The sequence below is a fragment of the Petromyzon marinus genome, chromosome 46, assembly GCF_048934315.1.
Source record: "Petromyzon marinus isolate PM22_M1 ecotype Great Lakes invasive population chromosome 46, UKy_Petmar_22M1.pri1.0, whole genome shotgun sequence".
Classification (NCBI taxonomy): Eukaryota; Metazoa; Chordata; class Hyperoartia; order Petromyzontiformes; family Petromyzontidae; genus Petromyzon; species Petromyzon marinus.
This window is the reverse complement of record NC_133712.1, coordinates 9163692-9180082: the sequence shown is the minus strand read 5'-3', so window position 1 is coordinate 9180082 and position 16391 is coordinate 9163692. Positions and strand designations below refer to the sequence as shown.

At 45.8% G+C, this 16391-nt stretch overlaps 1 protein-coding gene across 4 annotated transcripts in view; it reads right to left on the bottom strand.

Annotated features, from left to right (window-relative positions):
- Positions 1-233: 233 nt before the first annotated feature.
- The window catches only part of LOC116952398 (semaphorin-3D-like), a 134772-nt gene continuing 118614 nt past the window's right edge, over positions 234-16391 (bottom strand). For all 4 annotated transcript variants that reach the window (XM_032971746.2, XM_076074163.1, XM_076074162.1 and 1 more), the window contains exons 17-18: positions 13073-13206; positions 234-10052 (exon numbers count right to left, since the gene is read on the bottom strand). In XM_032971746.2, coding sequence (XP_032827637.2) covers positions 9531-10052; positions 13073-13206 — 656 coding nt within the window. In that variant the 3' untranslated portion in view covers positions 234-9530. The remainder of the gene's footprint in view (positions 10053-13072; positions 13207-16391) is intronic.

The following is a 16391-nucleotide window of genomic DNA, read 5'->3' as shown; positions in this document are numbered from 1 at the left end:
CTACCCACGGCTGAGAACCACGGCGGGACACCGCTCCTCGTCGGGTGAGCGAACAAACGCGTCTTTGCAGATTTCACCTTCAAAAGTATTCTATAAATCATTTTCTACAGAACGTGTATAAATATTTAAATAAATGTTCTTGCAAGAGGCTGCAAGAGTTCAACGAACAAGAGAGAGAGAGAGCGAGAAAAAGACACAAGCAGTGATAATAATTTCAAGATGAGCGCGGGAGATTTACAATTCTCGGTGCGAACTTTATTTTCCACGAGCCCCATATATTTACACACGGTTGAAGAGTGAAGGGGAGAGAGATAATAAATAATTGGGCACATCTGCTGCAAAGCGTATCCTGCAGTGGGACATCATTCAACCCGCCGCAAGCCACAGCATTCGTTGTACAGCAGCAGTACCCCCCCCCCCCCCCGCCGCCTTTGCCTTACGCAAAGCGACAGAGATGATCCCGTACGAGCGCTAATCCAGCAGGAGATGTCGTGTCTTTATTTTTTTAAGCCGTATGATGAGACACGCGGTGAAGTGTTTGGTGATACACCGTTGGCAGTGGTGCACAAGTTGTAAAAAGTAAACTCAACACATTCGTCAATAACGCTGCCTTAGACGATGATGGCAATGACCATTCGGCTAGAACGGCCGTAACACCAAAGACAATGACCCCCCCCATTTCCCCGTGTAGCCTTCACAGACTGTTGGGGCAAGTGCTGTCAGCGAGCGGCACCTATGAAGGCCGGCACGGTGGCGCACGAGGGGGTCGGTGGGCAGCACCACGCCCGGTCGCCTTTGTCTCCCCGCAGTGGTGATGTTTACACACCGCACCAGGTATTCATTTGAGGCCGAGTCGACCTAGGGGAAGCCCAGGACCAATTCAGGCGTTCGTCACTGGTGCTGGCCGTGAGCGGGAGTCGAACTCGGGTGGCCGGGTTCGTAGCGCTGCACGCTAACCGCGACCCTACCGGTCCATTACACCGTGGTAGCATCCACTTGCATCAACATGCTTGAGAAAGCCAATGGCCTTATGAGAATGTAACACCGTTATATATGTATTCATCTTTTAAGGCCACAGTGTTATTGACGAATGCGTTGCGTTTTTTTTAGATGCTGTATACACTGCAAGTCAGCAATGTTGTAACGCACGGCCACAAACATCGGGAGCCCGAGTTTGACACCCAGCTACGCCGAGTGACGAGTCACTTGGCGATGATGATACAAGGTGCCCCCTCGTACCAACTCACATTCAGCAGCCTGGTGAAGTGTGGTCAAACAACCTTCCATGACCGACAGCCGCGCGGGGCAGGCCTTCAGCCAGCAGTGGATTGACAAAGCGCTGTCAATTATTCGGTCTTGTACAGCTGCGGTGGGGGGGATTTGATGGACCTTGCCTGTTAACTGGGTAACTTCTACGTCCTGTGGAAATCTTTTGCACAAGGACGGGCCTCTGTGAAGCGTTACAAGCGGGGACGCCTGACATGAGATAATCTAATAATAATAAAGCGCGCGGATGGATTTCTTCAAATTTCGAATTAGAGTCAAAATCTTGCAGGGGAACCAAGAATTCATTCACGAACGTTGAACAGACACCCGGCGATTCAATAAAGACGTTACACAACGAGGGCTATTCATTCATTCACACTTTCCAGACCGGCCCCGGGTTTAATCCAGGTCTCCTCCTCATGCATGGCTGCCTTTAGAATCAACACCACATCTTGTTCTCCCGAGTCGGACCCCCCCCCCCCCCCAAACTGGGCAAGGTTTTGTTCTCAAGCCAAGCTCAAGGAGAAGTATCGGCGGAACCCCTCTGCCAAAGTCTACAGTGGCGTTAAGCGGCTGTGTGTGTGTGTGTGAGAGGGAGATGAAAAGTAAAAACCTGGGGGTCGAGTGGTGGTGCAGCAGAATCGTGCTTTTCGTTATGAACCTAATGACCTGAGTTGGGTTCCTCCTGGCCATGAGTAACGTTAAGTTGACCAGCGTGGTGAAGTATGGTCAAACAACCCATGACAGAAACGTGTCCAGAGGCCTAAGCCATGCATTGATAAATGCCCGCAAAATTGTATTAATGAGGAAAATGGTCAGTACACTGGACTTGAAATCCAGACCGCGCCAGTTCAGCATCCTGGCACGGAGAGTTTATTAAATTCTCCCCCCCCCCCACTTCTATCCAGTCCACCCAGCAGTATACATTGGATGCACCGCAGTATGTTGATTGGCAAGTCGTGTGCGGCAGGGTAAAGTGTGGGTAATTCCAACTCCAAGACGTCTGGCCAGCGTGCAAGAGTCCGTCAAGTTCCCTCTCTTAGAGGGGGCTGTCTAGAGCTCCCTTTAACGAAGGCCACCAGCAGGAGCGTGAGCGAGCAGTTTGCAGGGCTGCGCCTTGACCTTTTTATATAAGTTAAGGGGTATCTTGTGATCATCTTAAGCCACAGTGTGTTCAATGCAGACAATAAGTCGCCATATTTCGTACCATTTGTGACATTTTCCAGCGTGACGCTTCGATGTCTTGCGTTTGAATGAGAACCGAACGATTAATCAGTCAAGAAATAATAATGTAATACGGGTTTAAAATAGATCCGCAACAGTACCAATTTTAAATAATAATAATAATAAGAAAATTAATAGCAACAACTCCCATTTAAGAAATGTCTAATCTACTGGTAGCATTTAAATAAAGTTTTAAGCATATACAAATGAGAATTAAATGCATAATGCGTACAATTTGTATTTTTTTCAGTTTCAAAGTTCGCAGAAATTTGTAAATATGTATGTACGTGCAATTATCTGTAATTATTTCACAATAAACTAGACGAACCTTAACAACTACGCCAGACATTCTTCTACAAAACACGAATGCTTATCTTTCAAAGTGATTTTTGTTTAGTTTTTATGACTTTCATATTCTAATAATATTATAATTGCTCTTAATTACATCCGGCTGTTTCTATTATTTTAACCGGAAAGCAATGTCTCTAGACTCTATAGCTATCGTTACTTTTCAATTACTAGCAGACTAATGCTCGCTCTGCAGGCCTGGAGTGCTTAGCCACTTGGTGCCACCATAGGGACAGCTGCCACTGGGGATGCCCGTTTGGATGTTTTGAGATGCGACGTGAGTCGCTTGTTGCCAGTAAAGCACTCTCTCTCTCTCTCTGAGACTTCTCAGCTCTATCAAAACGAATCGTTCTTATCCATGCGAGTTTCAAATAACATAGTAAAACAATAATATTATACCGTATGTTTTCCCCCGGAATTCTGTTTTGATAAAGTAAAAAAAAAACTCCCCCATTAGAGTACGGGTAAAATATGAAACATAAATTCAATACTCTTTGGTTCTTTCGGTAAAGTCACGTAGGTAAAAAAAAGGTAATCAAATCACGACGTTTCGGAAGCAACACAAGCCTCCATCATCAGGTAGGATAGTCACAGCAAGAAGTAATTTGCTGTTGTGACTATCCCACCTGATGACGCAGGCTTGTGTTGCTTCCGAAACGTCGTGATTTGATTAAATTTATTTTATTTTTTACCTACGTGACTTTACCGAAAGAACCAAAAAGAAATTGATCATTGCAGTCACGAAAACTTCAAATCTAGAATAAATTCAATAATCCAAGAGGTTTGGTGGATCGCACAAATATTGCAAAAATCCCTTCCTGACAGCATCGAGGTGCCATACCCTGGCTCTCCAGGGGCAGGAGGTACAGCAAAGTGCAGACGAAAATCATCTGTGTGGAATAGTGTTCTCAATTCACTCTTAGCAGTGGGGTTTTCTTCAGGTGCCTCCCGGCTTCTTTCCCACATGCATTCATTGGCCGAACACACATCTTAATATATATAAGACTGCAGACCTTGGGCAATTGTTGGCACTGGCTCACGATCTGACTACTGCCTTGGAGCCTGTCGATGCTTCCTCGGCGATTGCGAGATGCGATGTGCACAAATGACGGTGCTATATGTATAAAACGAAACATTGTTGTGATTGTGAACCAAATCCAAAACACTGATGGGGGTGAAACGTTTCTTTCGGAGAAGGTTTTGGTGGTTGGGCATCACTGCTCATGGGCACTGAGTAAATCGCGAACAGGCAGAGAAGCGTCGGAGAAAACGAGGGGGCGCATGGAGCCTCACGCTCGATTAATATTGCCATGGCTTTTGCAGTTTAATCACGCGGCGCCTTATCTGCACCGCAAATGACCCATAACACCGCTTACAAGACACCCCTTCACCGCCCGACAACCCCTGTACACCGACTCTCAACGGGTTGTGTGTGAGCCGCTACGGCAATGCACCTCAGGGCCTCGCGAGTGAACCTTTGCGAGTTCACGCAACTTATCGCGTCGCCCGTCGCGCGCGTAACGCGAGGCCACTCACGAGGGAGGACTAAATCGCTTATCCACTTACAATTGGGTGGAGGATTTCAATCCTCAGACGTTGGCTGAACGTGACTCATTAGTTTCTCTCTGGGATTTGCTTTTGACCAACACCCTCCTCACCACCTCCCCCACCCTTGCGCAACTTTGTGGTGGGTCAACAGCAGTCGCCCCCGTGGAGAAAATTTGCCCCAGCCATGGGAACGTGGAATTTCCACTGCGAGCTCGAGGCTGCCGTGGGAGCTAAGCGCGAGCCCACGGCTCTTTCTCGTGCTGGCTCTGTAAGGGGCGGCTGTCGCCAAAACTCACGCTGCCGTCGTTAACACTCGACCCAAGGCCTCCTTCCACTGTCTCCTCTTCCGCCGTTGTTGAGTAGTTAGCTATCAATAGCTCCCGAGTTTCACCCCAAGCCTTTGCCCTTCCGTCTCCGTCCAACGCATCACTCCCCCCCCCCGCCCCCCCCCCCCCACCGTTACTCTTCCCCTGGCTGCATAACTTATTAAAGCAGCTACTTAATACAAAAAAAATGTAGCAGTTCACAATAAAAACTGTTTTCACTCTTCCGCCCGCGTCCCTCCCTCCACCAGTGCCCGATGCCACGCCGCTTACGACGCCGCTTACTGCACTGCTCAAGGTGATGCGATTGGCACAGCTTACCTCACCGACTTATCCCGTCACCAAATCGCCTCTAAGTGCCCGATCTCATCCGATCGGGCAGGCCAAACAGGATTTTAGCTTGGAGAGTGATTATTCATCATCACAAAAGCATGCAAAGATAGCCCGTGGGTGTCCACTGCACGTTTTCTCATTAGTTTCCACTTTCTTCTCTGCCTTGTGCCAATATGTCCCAGTAGTGGCCACGTCCTTCTGGCACCAATCGCTCATGTCGTCATCGTGAAGCCATTCTCTGTGTGAGGTCTTCCTCTCTTTCCGGTTCCTTACATTTTTCTGAACAACAACACTTTAAATGTCCCTACTGTTGTCCATCCTACATGTGTCATTATTTATGATTAATGGATTCCTGTGAACCCAATATTACAATGCTCATATATTCTATGGTGATGTAGGGAACCAATATATCCGATTATCCACATCATTACCCACGATTTTTTCTCCCGTTATCCGTGGGGGGGGGGGGGGATTTTTTCTTACAAATTGCGGATAACAGGAAGAATGGGATTGCCGATATTTAGGTTTCTCGGACTTCATAGCTTCGGCGGATAATCGGGAGTCACGGGTAATAGGGTCGTGGATTGTAGGAGCTCTTAAGAATATCTACTCAGGAGTGCAGATTTATTACAGCACAACCGTACGCATCGTTTTCTGACAAGTTAAAGGTGAAGCGATAACTTTTTGAATGCTACCAATACGTTACAATGCAATGAAAATGAGTTAATGGAAGGTAAATGTCGAACTCGTGAGGCTGTGTATACATATAAGACTATACTCTTTGGTTCTATTCGGTCGCGACCTGGGCTTGGCTGTCTTCACTCCAACGCTGTCCTCTGGAGAGTACGGTCCCTTCACCTGATGAAGGCCACTTGTGTTGTGGCCGAAACGTCGTCGATTTTTGTTGTTTTATTTTTTACCTACGTGACTTTACCGAATAGAACCAAAGAGTATGGATCCTTGCAGTCACGAAAGCTTCACATCTAGAACATATAATACGATTTTTTCTATAAATGTATTAGCCTATAGCGTGCGTGCAGTGTAACACACTAAGCTGTAGTACAGGCACATGGACAGCAAGCATGACATCTGTATCATCAGAAGTCGACGTTTTACCATTCACCTTTTGCAAAGGCGTCCAATTATAAGCAAAGTAGATTACAAACAAACATAACTGCTCACTTATCGTACTACCTTCATATTCCAGTTGATAGAACATTAACGCAAGGTTGAGGCACATGAAATGTCTTTGGCCAAATCTGATTCTTACGCAAAAAATGCTTGTGCGTATTTGGCATTTTTTAACATTACCATTATTCGGTTATTAACTTAAAACGAATAATGAATCATTAGGAGTGTATCACTGTTGCTCACTTTTGTGAGTCTCCTTTAAAAAGATAGCGTATAGAGTATATATATATCACGGAATTACACTTTAACTTTTGTGCATATAACGCACGTAAAAAAATATGTTGTCATGCTTAGAAATATTTTTTTGTTTGGACACAAAAATAAAATGTGCGATTCGCGAGCGTTATAAATTGTGAAGGGCCATTTCCGACCTTGTCTGAATTATCTATCAGCTTTGGTAACAAGCATCCTGTTGCTTACATTTAGTTTCGAAAGCACATATTGAGAGCTTCTTCTTTGGTTCTTTCGGTAAAGTCACGTAGAATGAGAATAAAATAATAAAATAAGACAATCAAATTCTCACGACGTTTCGGCCACAACACAAGTAGCCCTCTTCAGGTGAAAGAACAGAACTGTCGGGACGACAGAGCTTGAATGAACGCTGTTAAGATTCGTAGCGTCTTTTAAGCTCGGTGAGAGGCGTGGAGAGCCTTGACATAGGAGTTTACCTATCAAAGCAGGAGAATTTAGCATTGAAATAGCTGAGGGATTAGCTTGTGACAGAAATAGCTGTGTTAAAGTCAAAGTTTACATATCCACAGAGGCATTTAGTATATGGACGCTAAAGGCCTCCAACTGCCAACTACCATAAAGTAAACCGATGTGAAAAAACTAAATCTATATTCCATCAATATAATAAATGTACTTAATATATTCTTCAATAAGCTGAGCTATTAATCAAAGCAACTGGGTATTCACTACACTATATAGTAAATACCATATAGTAAACCATTAAAAAAACAAACTAATAAATCAATAAATTCTATATACTCTCCAATCATCTGAGCCACCAACAATAAGTCGTTATATATCAATGCCATATGGTGAAAAATGGTGGGTTTTTCCCTTCCCCTGAACACCAGCACCACGGACAGCGACGTTCAGGTGGACGAGTCAATCCATGATCGGAACGGGGGAGGGGGGAAATAGGGAACAACTACAATGCACTGTTATACTCCATGTTATAAACCATAACATTAACCGTGGTGTGAGAGGTATTCAGAGACAATGCCAGCGAAAGAGCTGCGGTCTGACAGTCACCGTAAAATACAATGAATTAAGAACTGAAATGGTTTAAAACATCTTTCCAATGGTTACTAAGCCAGAATCCATCTTCTCGGTTGAAATTGTCTCTGCGCTTGTATATGTGGATGGCCTCATGAACGAATCTCTCATGGTAGCCAGTTGGCTTGCAAATAACCTCCGTCTTGGAGAAGTCAATGTCATGTGAATCCACTGAATTATAACAGTGATCTCCCACGGCAGAAGAATTCGTCCTACCGTGTTTCAAGTCTGCTTTATGTTCGCGAATGCGATCCGAGATATGTCGTTTGGTTTCCCCAATGTAGTTGCTACCACAGAGGCACTTTAGTTTGTAAATGCCCGGGTACTGTATGTCTGGAACAGCATCTTTTACAGATGGAACCAGATCACGGATTTTATGTACTGTGTTGAATCGGACCTGGATCTTGTGTTTATTCAGGATTTTGGAGATCTTTTTAGTGACCCCTGCAATGTAGGGTAAGGTGATGGTTTTGAGTGGTTCCTCAAGAGGATCCTTCTTCATGACTGGACGAATTCTTCTGCCATGGCAGATCACTGTTATAATTCAGTGGGTTCACATGACATTGACTTCTCCAAGACGTAGGATCTTTGCAAGCCAACTGGCTACCATGAGAGATTCGTTCATGAGGCCATCCACATATACAAGCACAGTTTCAACCGAGAAGATGGATTCTGGCTTAGTAACCATTGGATAGATGTTTTAAACCATTTCAGTTCTTAATTCATTGTATTTTACGGTGACCGTCAGACCGCATCTCTTTCGCTGGCATTGTCTCTGAATACCTCTCACACCACGGTTAATGTTATGGTTTATAACATGGAGTATAACAGCGCATTGTAGTTGTTCCCCTCTCCCCCCTCCCCCGTTCCGATCATGGATTGACTCGTCCACCTGAACGTCGCTGTCCGTGGTGCTGGCGTTCAGGGGAAGGGAAAAAAACACCATTTTTCACCATATGGCATTGATATATAACGGCTTCTTGTTGGTGGCTCAGATGATTGGAGAGTATATAGAGTTTATTGATAACATTGAGGGAGCTTATAGTTTGGTTTTTTATTGGTTTACTATATGGTATTCATTATATAGTGTGGTGTATACCTAGTTGCCTTGATTAATAGCTCAGCTTATTGAAGAATATATTAAGTACATTTATTATATTGATGGAATATAGATTTATTTTTTTTCACATCGGTTTACTTTATGGTAGTTGGCAGTTGGAGGCCTTTAGCGTCCATATACTAAATGCCTCTGTGGATATGTAAACTTTGACTTTAACACCGCTATTTCTGTCACAAGCTAATCCCTCAGCTATTTCAATGCTAAATTCTCCTGCTTTGATAGGTAAACTCCTTTGTCAAGGCTCTCCACGCCTCTCACCGAGCTTAAAAGACGCTACGAATCTTAACAGCGTTCATTCAAGCTCTGTCGTCCCGACAGTTCTGTTCTTTCACCTGAAGAGGGCTACTTGTGTTGTGGCCGAAACGTCGTGAGAACGTTATCGTCTTATTTTATTATGTTATTCTCATTCTACGTGACTTTACCGAAAGAACCAAAGAAGATGAATCCTTGCAGTCACGAAAGCTTTAAATCGAAATATTGAGAGCTGACACGTGAAAGCTGGGTTTAATAAAAAAACACATTCCTTTTCAAATATATTGCCCAAAAGTGGTCACTTTAATTGCTCTCTTATGTTATTTATTCTCCATTTAAATTCACAAAAGCATGCTGTATAGAGGTCTACGAGGGAGAAAACACTACTACGTAAAAACAGACTAATTACTAATACCATCACATTATATGTTATACAATAGAGTCAGTAAAAGCCTCTAATCCCCCGCAAGAACATCTGCAAATTTAAAATTACGTCCCCCCCCCCAACCCCCTTATTTTCAGCATCAAAGGAATTCAGCCGCATTCATCAGTGACGTATTTTCTCTTCAAATAATTTATTCTGGAGTGCTAACCGACCCAGGCCTCCATCACCACCACCACCGCCGCCGCCGCCGCCACACCTAACGCTGTCCGGTAGCCCCGCTTACCGCGGCAGACCTGTGCCTGTCACGGCGATTCCTGCTCTTTATCTCTCTCTGCTTCGTCTTGCCGGCGATGTCTCCATCGAAGGCGGCGCCGGTCAACCCGGTCGGCTCTCCTCCTCCTCCTCCTCCTCCGCCTCCGCCGCCCACCGCCACCCCGAGGGGCCTCCCCTTGGCCGACCGCTTGCGCCACAGCTGTTCGCAGTAGCCGTCGGGGCCCAGCGGGGACGGCGCCCCCAGGAGCCTCATCACGTCCTTGTACCGCGCGCGCAACGGCGGCTTGCGCGGCGGCGGTCCGTCGCGCTGACCTTTGACCCGACCGCCGAGCTCGTCGGGGGACTCGGCGAGGTCGCCGGGGAGGACGCGCAGGGCGACGCGCGTCACCGTCTGCGAGAAGGACTTCTCGCGAGCGCGGCAGTAGTACTTGCCGGCGTCACGGCGCTGCAGGCGGCGGATGAGCAGGCCGTGCTCCGTCCTGGCGACTCGGTCGTCGGCCTTGACCTGCACGGCGGCGCCGTGACGACGAGAGGAGAGGGAGGAGGGAGGCCGATCGCTGGGTGACCGTGAACGGCCCCGTCGTGGACGATACACGCGACGATAATCATTCCGCGGACAAATAAGCCTCCTATGAGCATAGGTTGTACCCCTTTCTGGCAATGAAACAGGTGCTAAGATGTTAAAACGACAAACTGAAACCTTTTTGCAAGGAACCGCGTCTGCATTAAGCCTCAAATAAGCCTCCTTTCATTACCTGTTCCGCCCCCCCCCCCCACCCTCCCATATGAAATATAAATATATTTTAATATAGATCACATCGGCCATGCGACCTGCTGATGAGACAGTGAAATGTCGAAACTGGTCCAGCATTTACCTACATTTTCTACTTGGCATGACAGATATGAGAAGAAAGGAGTATTGTCTGCTGGTTTATTTTGTTAATGATACTCCCCACGATGACACCAATGGTTATTTTCGTACACAGGTGCGCTTATAATTTTACACTTGCCAACATGCGTTTGTCCGCCGACGTGTTTGGTTACCGATGGTAAACTGCATAAATGATGTCACGCGATTTTGGACAATTTTTTACCCCACCCCCCATCGTCACACGGCGTCACAAAAAGTCAGACCCCCCCCCCCTCAAATATGACGTCACAAAGCTCTGCCCCCCCCCCCCCAAAAAAAAAATAAAACCTGCTTCAAATCGCTTTAAACTATTGTCATTGCAGTGCGTATTTAATGTGGCGCTGCACTCTGATGTTGTGGGAGAAAACATTGATTAAAGAGTGAATTTAATGAAATATAACGGGTTGTCTATATTTATTTAAAGTTGCGCATTTTGATCTGACGTCACATTTCTCAAACCCCCTCCCCCCTCGTCATACATCGTCACAAACGTCTGACCCCCCCCCCCCACCCCCCTAGGTGCGTGACGTCATTTATGGACGGCCCCTTAGGCCGCCACGAGATAACGGGGATCCTGGGTAGCGGCTCCACTGAGTGAGGCACGGCTGGTCAACCGTCTGATCCACGTCACCAGAGGTTCCGTAGGCTTAGTCCCTCATAGCTGAGATGATGTTTCCCGTCGTGTCGGATCTTCTTTACGGGAGTTATTGTGCCCCTTTGATACAGACGGATGGACCGAGATGCTGAAACACTTTAAACTTTAAACTGTGCAAGTGTGTGTCCCGCCGCTGCTCGATCTGCCCAACTCACCCTTTGTTGTTCTTTGGTTTGATTATTTATGTTGCCTGCGTGTGTATATATATACACACAGTGTACTGTGTGTACGAACTCTTTGAGTTCATACAGCGAATTTGTACAGCCTCGAATACTATAACAGGATGCTGGCGCGACGGTTAGCACACTGGAACTGAAATCCAGAGGTCACCGGTTCGATCTTCCAGCGCGGCAATCATTTTGATGTTTCTTAAATGCCCCCCATCCAGCAGCACAAGCGAATGCCTCACAGTTAGTCGGTAGGTCCCGGGGCCAGTAAGGAAGAGTAGGCCAAAATTACCCTCTATAGGAGCTGTCAAGAGGTCCCTCTAGTTTCGGTCTATTCTGCCAGCAGTGGCGTGAACAATCATTGCAGGGCTGCACCTTTAAAACAAAGAACATTCTATTTTTATATTCTTAGTTTTTTCGGTAAAGTCACGTTGAAGGGAAACAACAAAATAATAAAATATATATAAAACAATAAAAAATTCTCACGACGTTTCGACCATAACTCAAACGGTCAAAATTATATTTTTATTTAAAGCTTTCGTGACTGCAGGGATTCATATTCTTGGTTCTTTCGGTAAAGTCACGTAGAAGGGAAACAATAAAATAAAAATATTAAAAAACAATAAAATTCTCACGACGTTTCGAATGCAGCACAAGCAATCATCATTAGGTGTGAAAACCACAGCAAGAAATTTTGAAAAAAGTGGCGTTTTTTTTAAACGTTAGCACCACGGAGAGAGCGAACGTTAAAAAAACGCCACTTTTTTCAAATTTTCTTGCTGTGGTTTTCACACCTGATGATGATTGCTTGTGTTGCAGTCGAAACGTCGTGATAATTTTATTGTTTTATATTTTCATTATTTTATTGTTTCCCTTCTACGTGACTTTACCGAAAGAACCAATAATATAAAGAACATTCTAATCATTATTATTATTTCTGGCCATGCAGGATGTGTTCGTAAGGAACATCTGCCAAACTGTGCTGTAAGCATTACGTGTTCCCCAGGGGCACAGGTCCCTCGGGAGTGCGGTTTTCTTGGAACGTAGCGTTTGGAAGACACTTTTCAAGCAAGACGCTGATCTTGCCACTTTTATTACTATTAGAGTTATTGCTGCGTGCGCATTTAACCATTGTTAGAGATAGTCCAAGTGTGTGAATTGTCAGGTCGGGTTACAGGTTCAGCACTTCTTCTCTCAAGAGCTCAACTCGTGGAAGGTGCACAGGCCCAGTCGGTAGCGCGTGGCGAAAGCCGGAGATTCTCAAGACTACGCAGCCCAACTCGGAAATCCACACATGGATTACAAGCGGCTACAGAAAAGTTAAAGATGGTTACGTGAACATTGGATTGCAATTATGTCACGTCCAACTAAACAATGTTTATGTCACCAGGTAAGGCCCACTCAGCTATATAGCTCTTTTTCAGAAGCGACCTGGGCACAAATTATAGCGCAACGAAGTAGCTTATCATTGTGTGGAAAAGTGTAGCAGCCAAATATTGTAAACGCACGTCAATTGTAAACGTGGAGGGGAAAACTGAAGGACCTGGAGAAAATCCATGGGGAGAGAGAGCATGCAAACTCTAAATATACAACAGGCGTCAGAGTCAGGATCCAACCCACGACCTCCTGCATGCCAGGCGAGGTAGTTAACATCTAACCCACCGTGGCACCCCCATATTCTTTAAAAGGAATAATATATTATTAAAATAAATTATTCCTTTTGAAGCCACAGGGTTATTGATGAGCGTGCTGGGTCCTTGCTGTTGTGGTTCGTGCTTTGTCGATGACCTCACCTCTTCCCACACCTCTTCACGCGGGTGCTGGACGAGCCACGTGGTGGACGCTTGCCGGGATTTTGGCCGGCACTCCAGGAACGTGGCGTTGCTCTCTACCCCAAACACCACTTTTTCCTCCACGTGTTCTCCCTCTGTGGATGAAGCGGAGGATTAAAAAAAAGTTTATTTAAAGTCTCCCTTTGTCTCTGTATCATCTGGCTGGCGATGTGGTTTGAGCTGTGATTAGAGGGCTTAACTCACTATTGGATAACATAAAATAAACTTCACACACACAGAGAGACTGCTGTGTGTTATTGTGCACAAAATAATACATGGTGACGGTATTAATTATAATCATCATAATGCCATTTACTTTGAATGTAAATGAAAGGTCTGGAGTTCACGTAACGATCAAGAATCAACCCAGCCCATCAGCCTACATATCCACACCGCCAACGTCAACACACACACACACGAGTGCCCCACTTTGTGCGACACCAACAACAACTGCACCCCCCCCCCCCCCCTGTGGAGCACCTGCCCGCTGCCATAGGAACGTGGAATTACCACCGCTCCTGCCTCTGATCGCGCCAATGGAGATTCGCGCGTCACTAGCCCAGCGCTCGCTCTGAGCCAGGGCACGCATTCGGTTGTTTAACACGAATGCCCTCAGCTCAGGCATAGCAGCTGGGATAGATTTGTTCCATCGCGAGATCCTGTGAGACAGCAATGGCTTGGAGAAGCCTTCATCCAGCAGTGGATTGATCTTAGCTGCTGCTGATGATGAGGAAGTCCCAGTCGGTAGTCACTCGATCGACTCTGGATGGATATCGTACTGGGTCGACCCCAGAATGGGACTTGAAACACCTACGCTGTTGATCATGAATCAACCCCACTCGAATCGCGGTGCTTTTTGCCCAGATTTCTCCCAGTCAATTGGTATTTACACCTGAGACCCATTATTATTTTGGGGGGGGGGGGCACTAAACCAAATACATAAATAAATAGGCCCCCAACTATAAAATGTTATAGGCTGCAGTTTTGTTAAAATTCCAGTCTGATTGTGCAGGAATTCGCACAGATTTTTTGGTTTTACGCCACGCTTTTAACATTCGGTGGGATTCGTTTGGAATTTAGGAGGAGGATCGTCCCCCGCGATTGTGCTGCGCTCCTGTCCAAGCGGTTGCTAACTGTGAATCCTGGCAATGTGATTGCTCCGTAACTGCTTAACAAAAGCGTTCCACGGCTTCCCCCGAGGAATAGGCGCGAGTCCCGCGCACGCGCATACCATCGGCGTTTTTTCACCATTACTCATTTTCATACAAAAGCTGCAAGACCGTGCGTGGAAAACACTCCACTGTAAAGGAAACATTTCCAGTATAAAAAATTTCGGGGAAAAAAAGAGGTATTTAAAGTATGCGCAGACCCACCAACGTACTTCCCTATTTATCGTAATAGTAATTTCAAACAAAAACCCAACGCATTCATCAATATCAATGTGACCTTAAAGTAAATAGAGCATATATAATAGGTGACGCTTTGGGCTATGGCCTTTCTTCATAGCACATTGATGTTGCTATTCTTTAAGAGTTTTTGGCTGCTGCACATTCCACATGAAGACACTTCGTTGAGCTATCATTTGTGATGGCTAGGTCGCTTCTGAAAAAGAGCCACATAGCAGCTCAGTGGAGCCTTACCTGGCAAATAAATGTAAACAAAAGTTGATGAATGTGTTGCGTTGTTAATTGTGATCGTGCACCACTGCCAACGCAGCACGCCCAATGAATGTGTTTAATATTTAAATAATAGTGCCGTAACAATGCACTTGCTGTGGGGGAGTGGTGACGCAGTGATTAGCGCACTTTAAGGAGCTTCATTTGGTGCCAGTGCAAGGTGACCTCATGTCCTCGTCACTCCAAATGAGCTGGGAATTCTGTTTACAGCCCTGGGCCAGTGGTGAAAATTCTACATTCCTATAATGGGCGGCGCGGCGAATAATATACCCACAGGGCAACCACTGTTAACTTCCTCACAAAGTGGTACTCGTTTTATCCATCCTGGAGAGATGATGGGTTAAGTCAACCCCACAACCCGGATTTGAACTCACAGCCTTCTAGTTGCGAGCGACTCGCTCTACCCGGTCCGTTCATGAATTCTATTCATGTGGGGGTAGAGTGGTGGTGCAGTGGTTATCAAACCCAGCGACTTGAGTTTGAATTCCTAGCCATGGTGCTGTCTAAACTATTTTTTCTATTTAAACTATGTTTTATTTTACCAGGTAAGGCCGACTGAGCTTTTTCAGAAACGACCTGGCCACAAATGATAGCCCATCGAAGAGGGTGGAAATTTATAGCAGCTAAATACTGTTAACGGCCTGATGTTGATTCTAAATGTGGAGGGAAAACCCGGAGGACCCGGAGAAAAATCCACGCGACCACGGGGAGAGAGATGCGCAAAACTTGAAATATACAGCAGGCGTCAGGGTCACGATCAAACCCACAACCTCCTGTATACCAGGCGAGGTAGTTAACATCTCCTAGCCACCGACCCCTGCCCTCACCAACCGCAACCCACACCGATCAGGGCGGTGAAGCATGGTTAAAACAATCCCATTGATCCCAGCATGGGGAGGCCTTCATCCAGCAATGGGAATGACAAAAGGCTGACAGAATATTATTTGCATTACTCTCTGTCAACAATTCAGACCAAAAACTCTTTGAATTTGTCCGAGTTATAAATATACTGCAATTGTAATGTTTAAATAATAAATGAAAGTAAATTCCGACAAAATCTAAGTTTGCAAAAATATCCTGTAGGATCTATGTAATGTAATTTACGATTATCTACAGCGTAGTAGTTGTTTTAACAAGAAAGAGTAAAATGTGTGTTTTTTTTATTTCGCTGGAAATGGAAGCTTTATGTACACTTCACAAGTTGTGTATTTCTTTCTGCGAGAAGAATAGTTCTCTCTAAAGTCAACATCGTCGATTGGGGGGGGGAGGTCGATGTAGGCGGGTAACACCCCCACTTCACTCGCAGCATTTGATATAAACAGCGCCGCAAGTATAAACGTAAGTATAAACAGTGCCTCAAGTATAAAATAGCTATTATTGAAGGCTGCGGTGGCCACACAACGAGTCGCAGTGTTTGCCCTTTCCGGGGGGGGGGGGGGGGCATTTCGTTCATATTTCGTTGCCTTTCGGTGTATTAACGGGCGACACCACGTGGTCAGCCTGCAGAGAGTGAGACGGAGGGAGAGAGTCTTGGCAGCCGTTCAGCAAGAAATCAACGCGCGCCTCGCTCCGACGCCGCCGCATTCACGGGGACACATTTACTG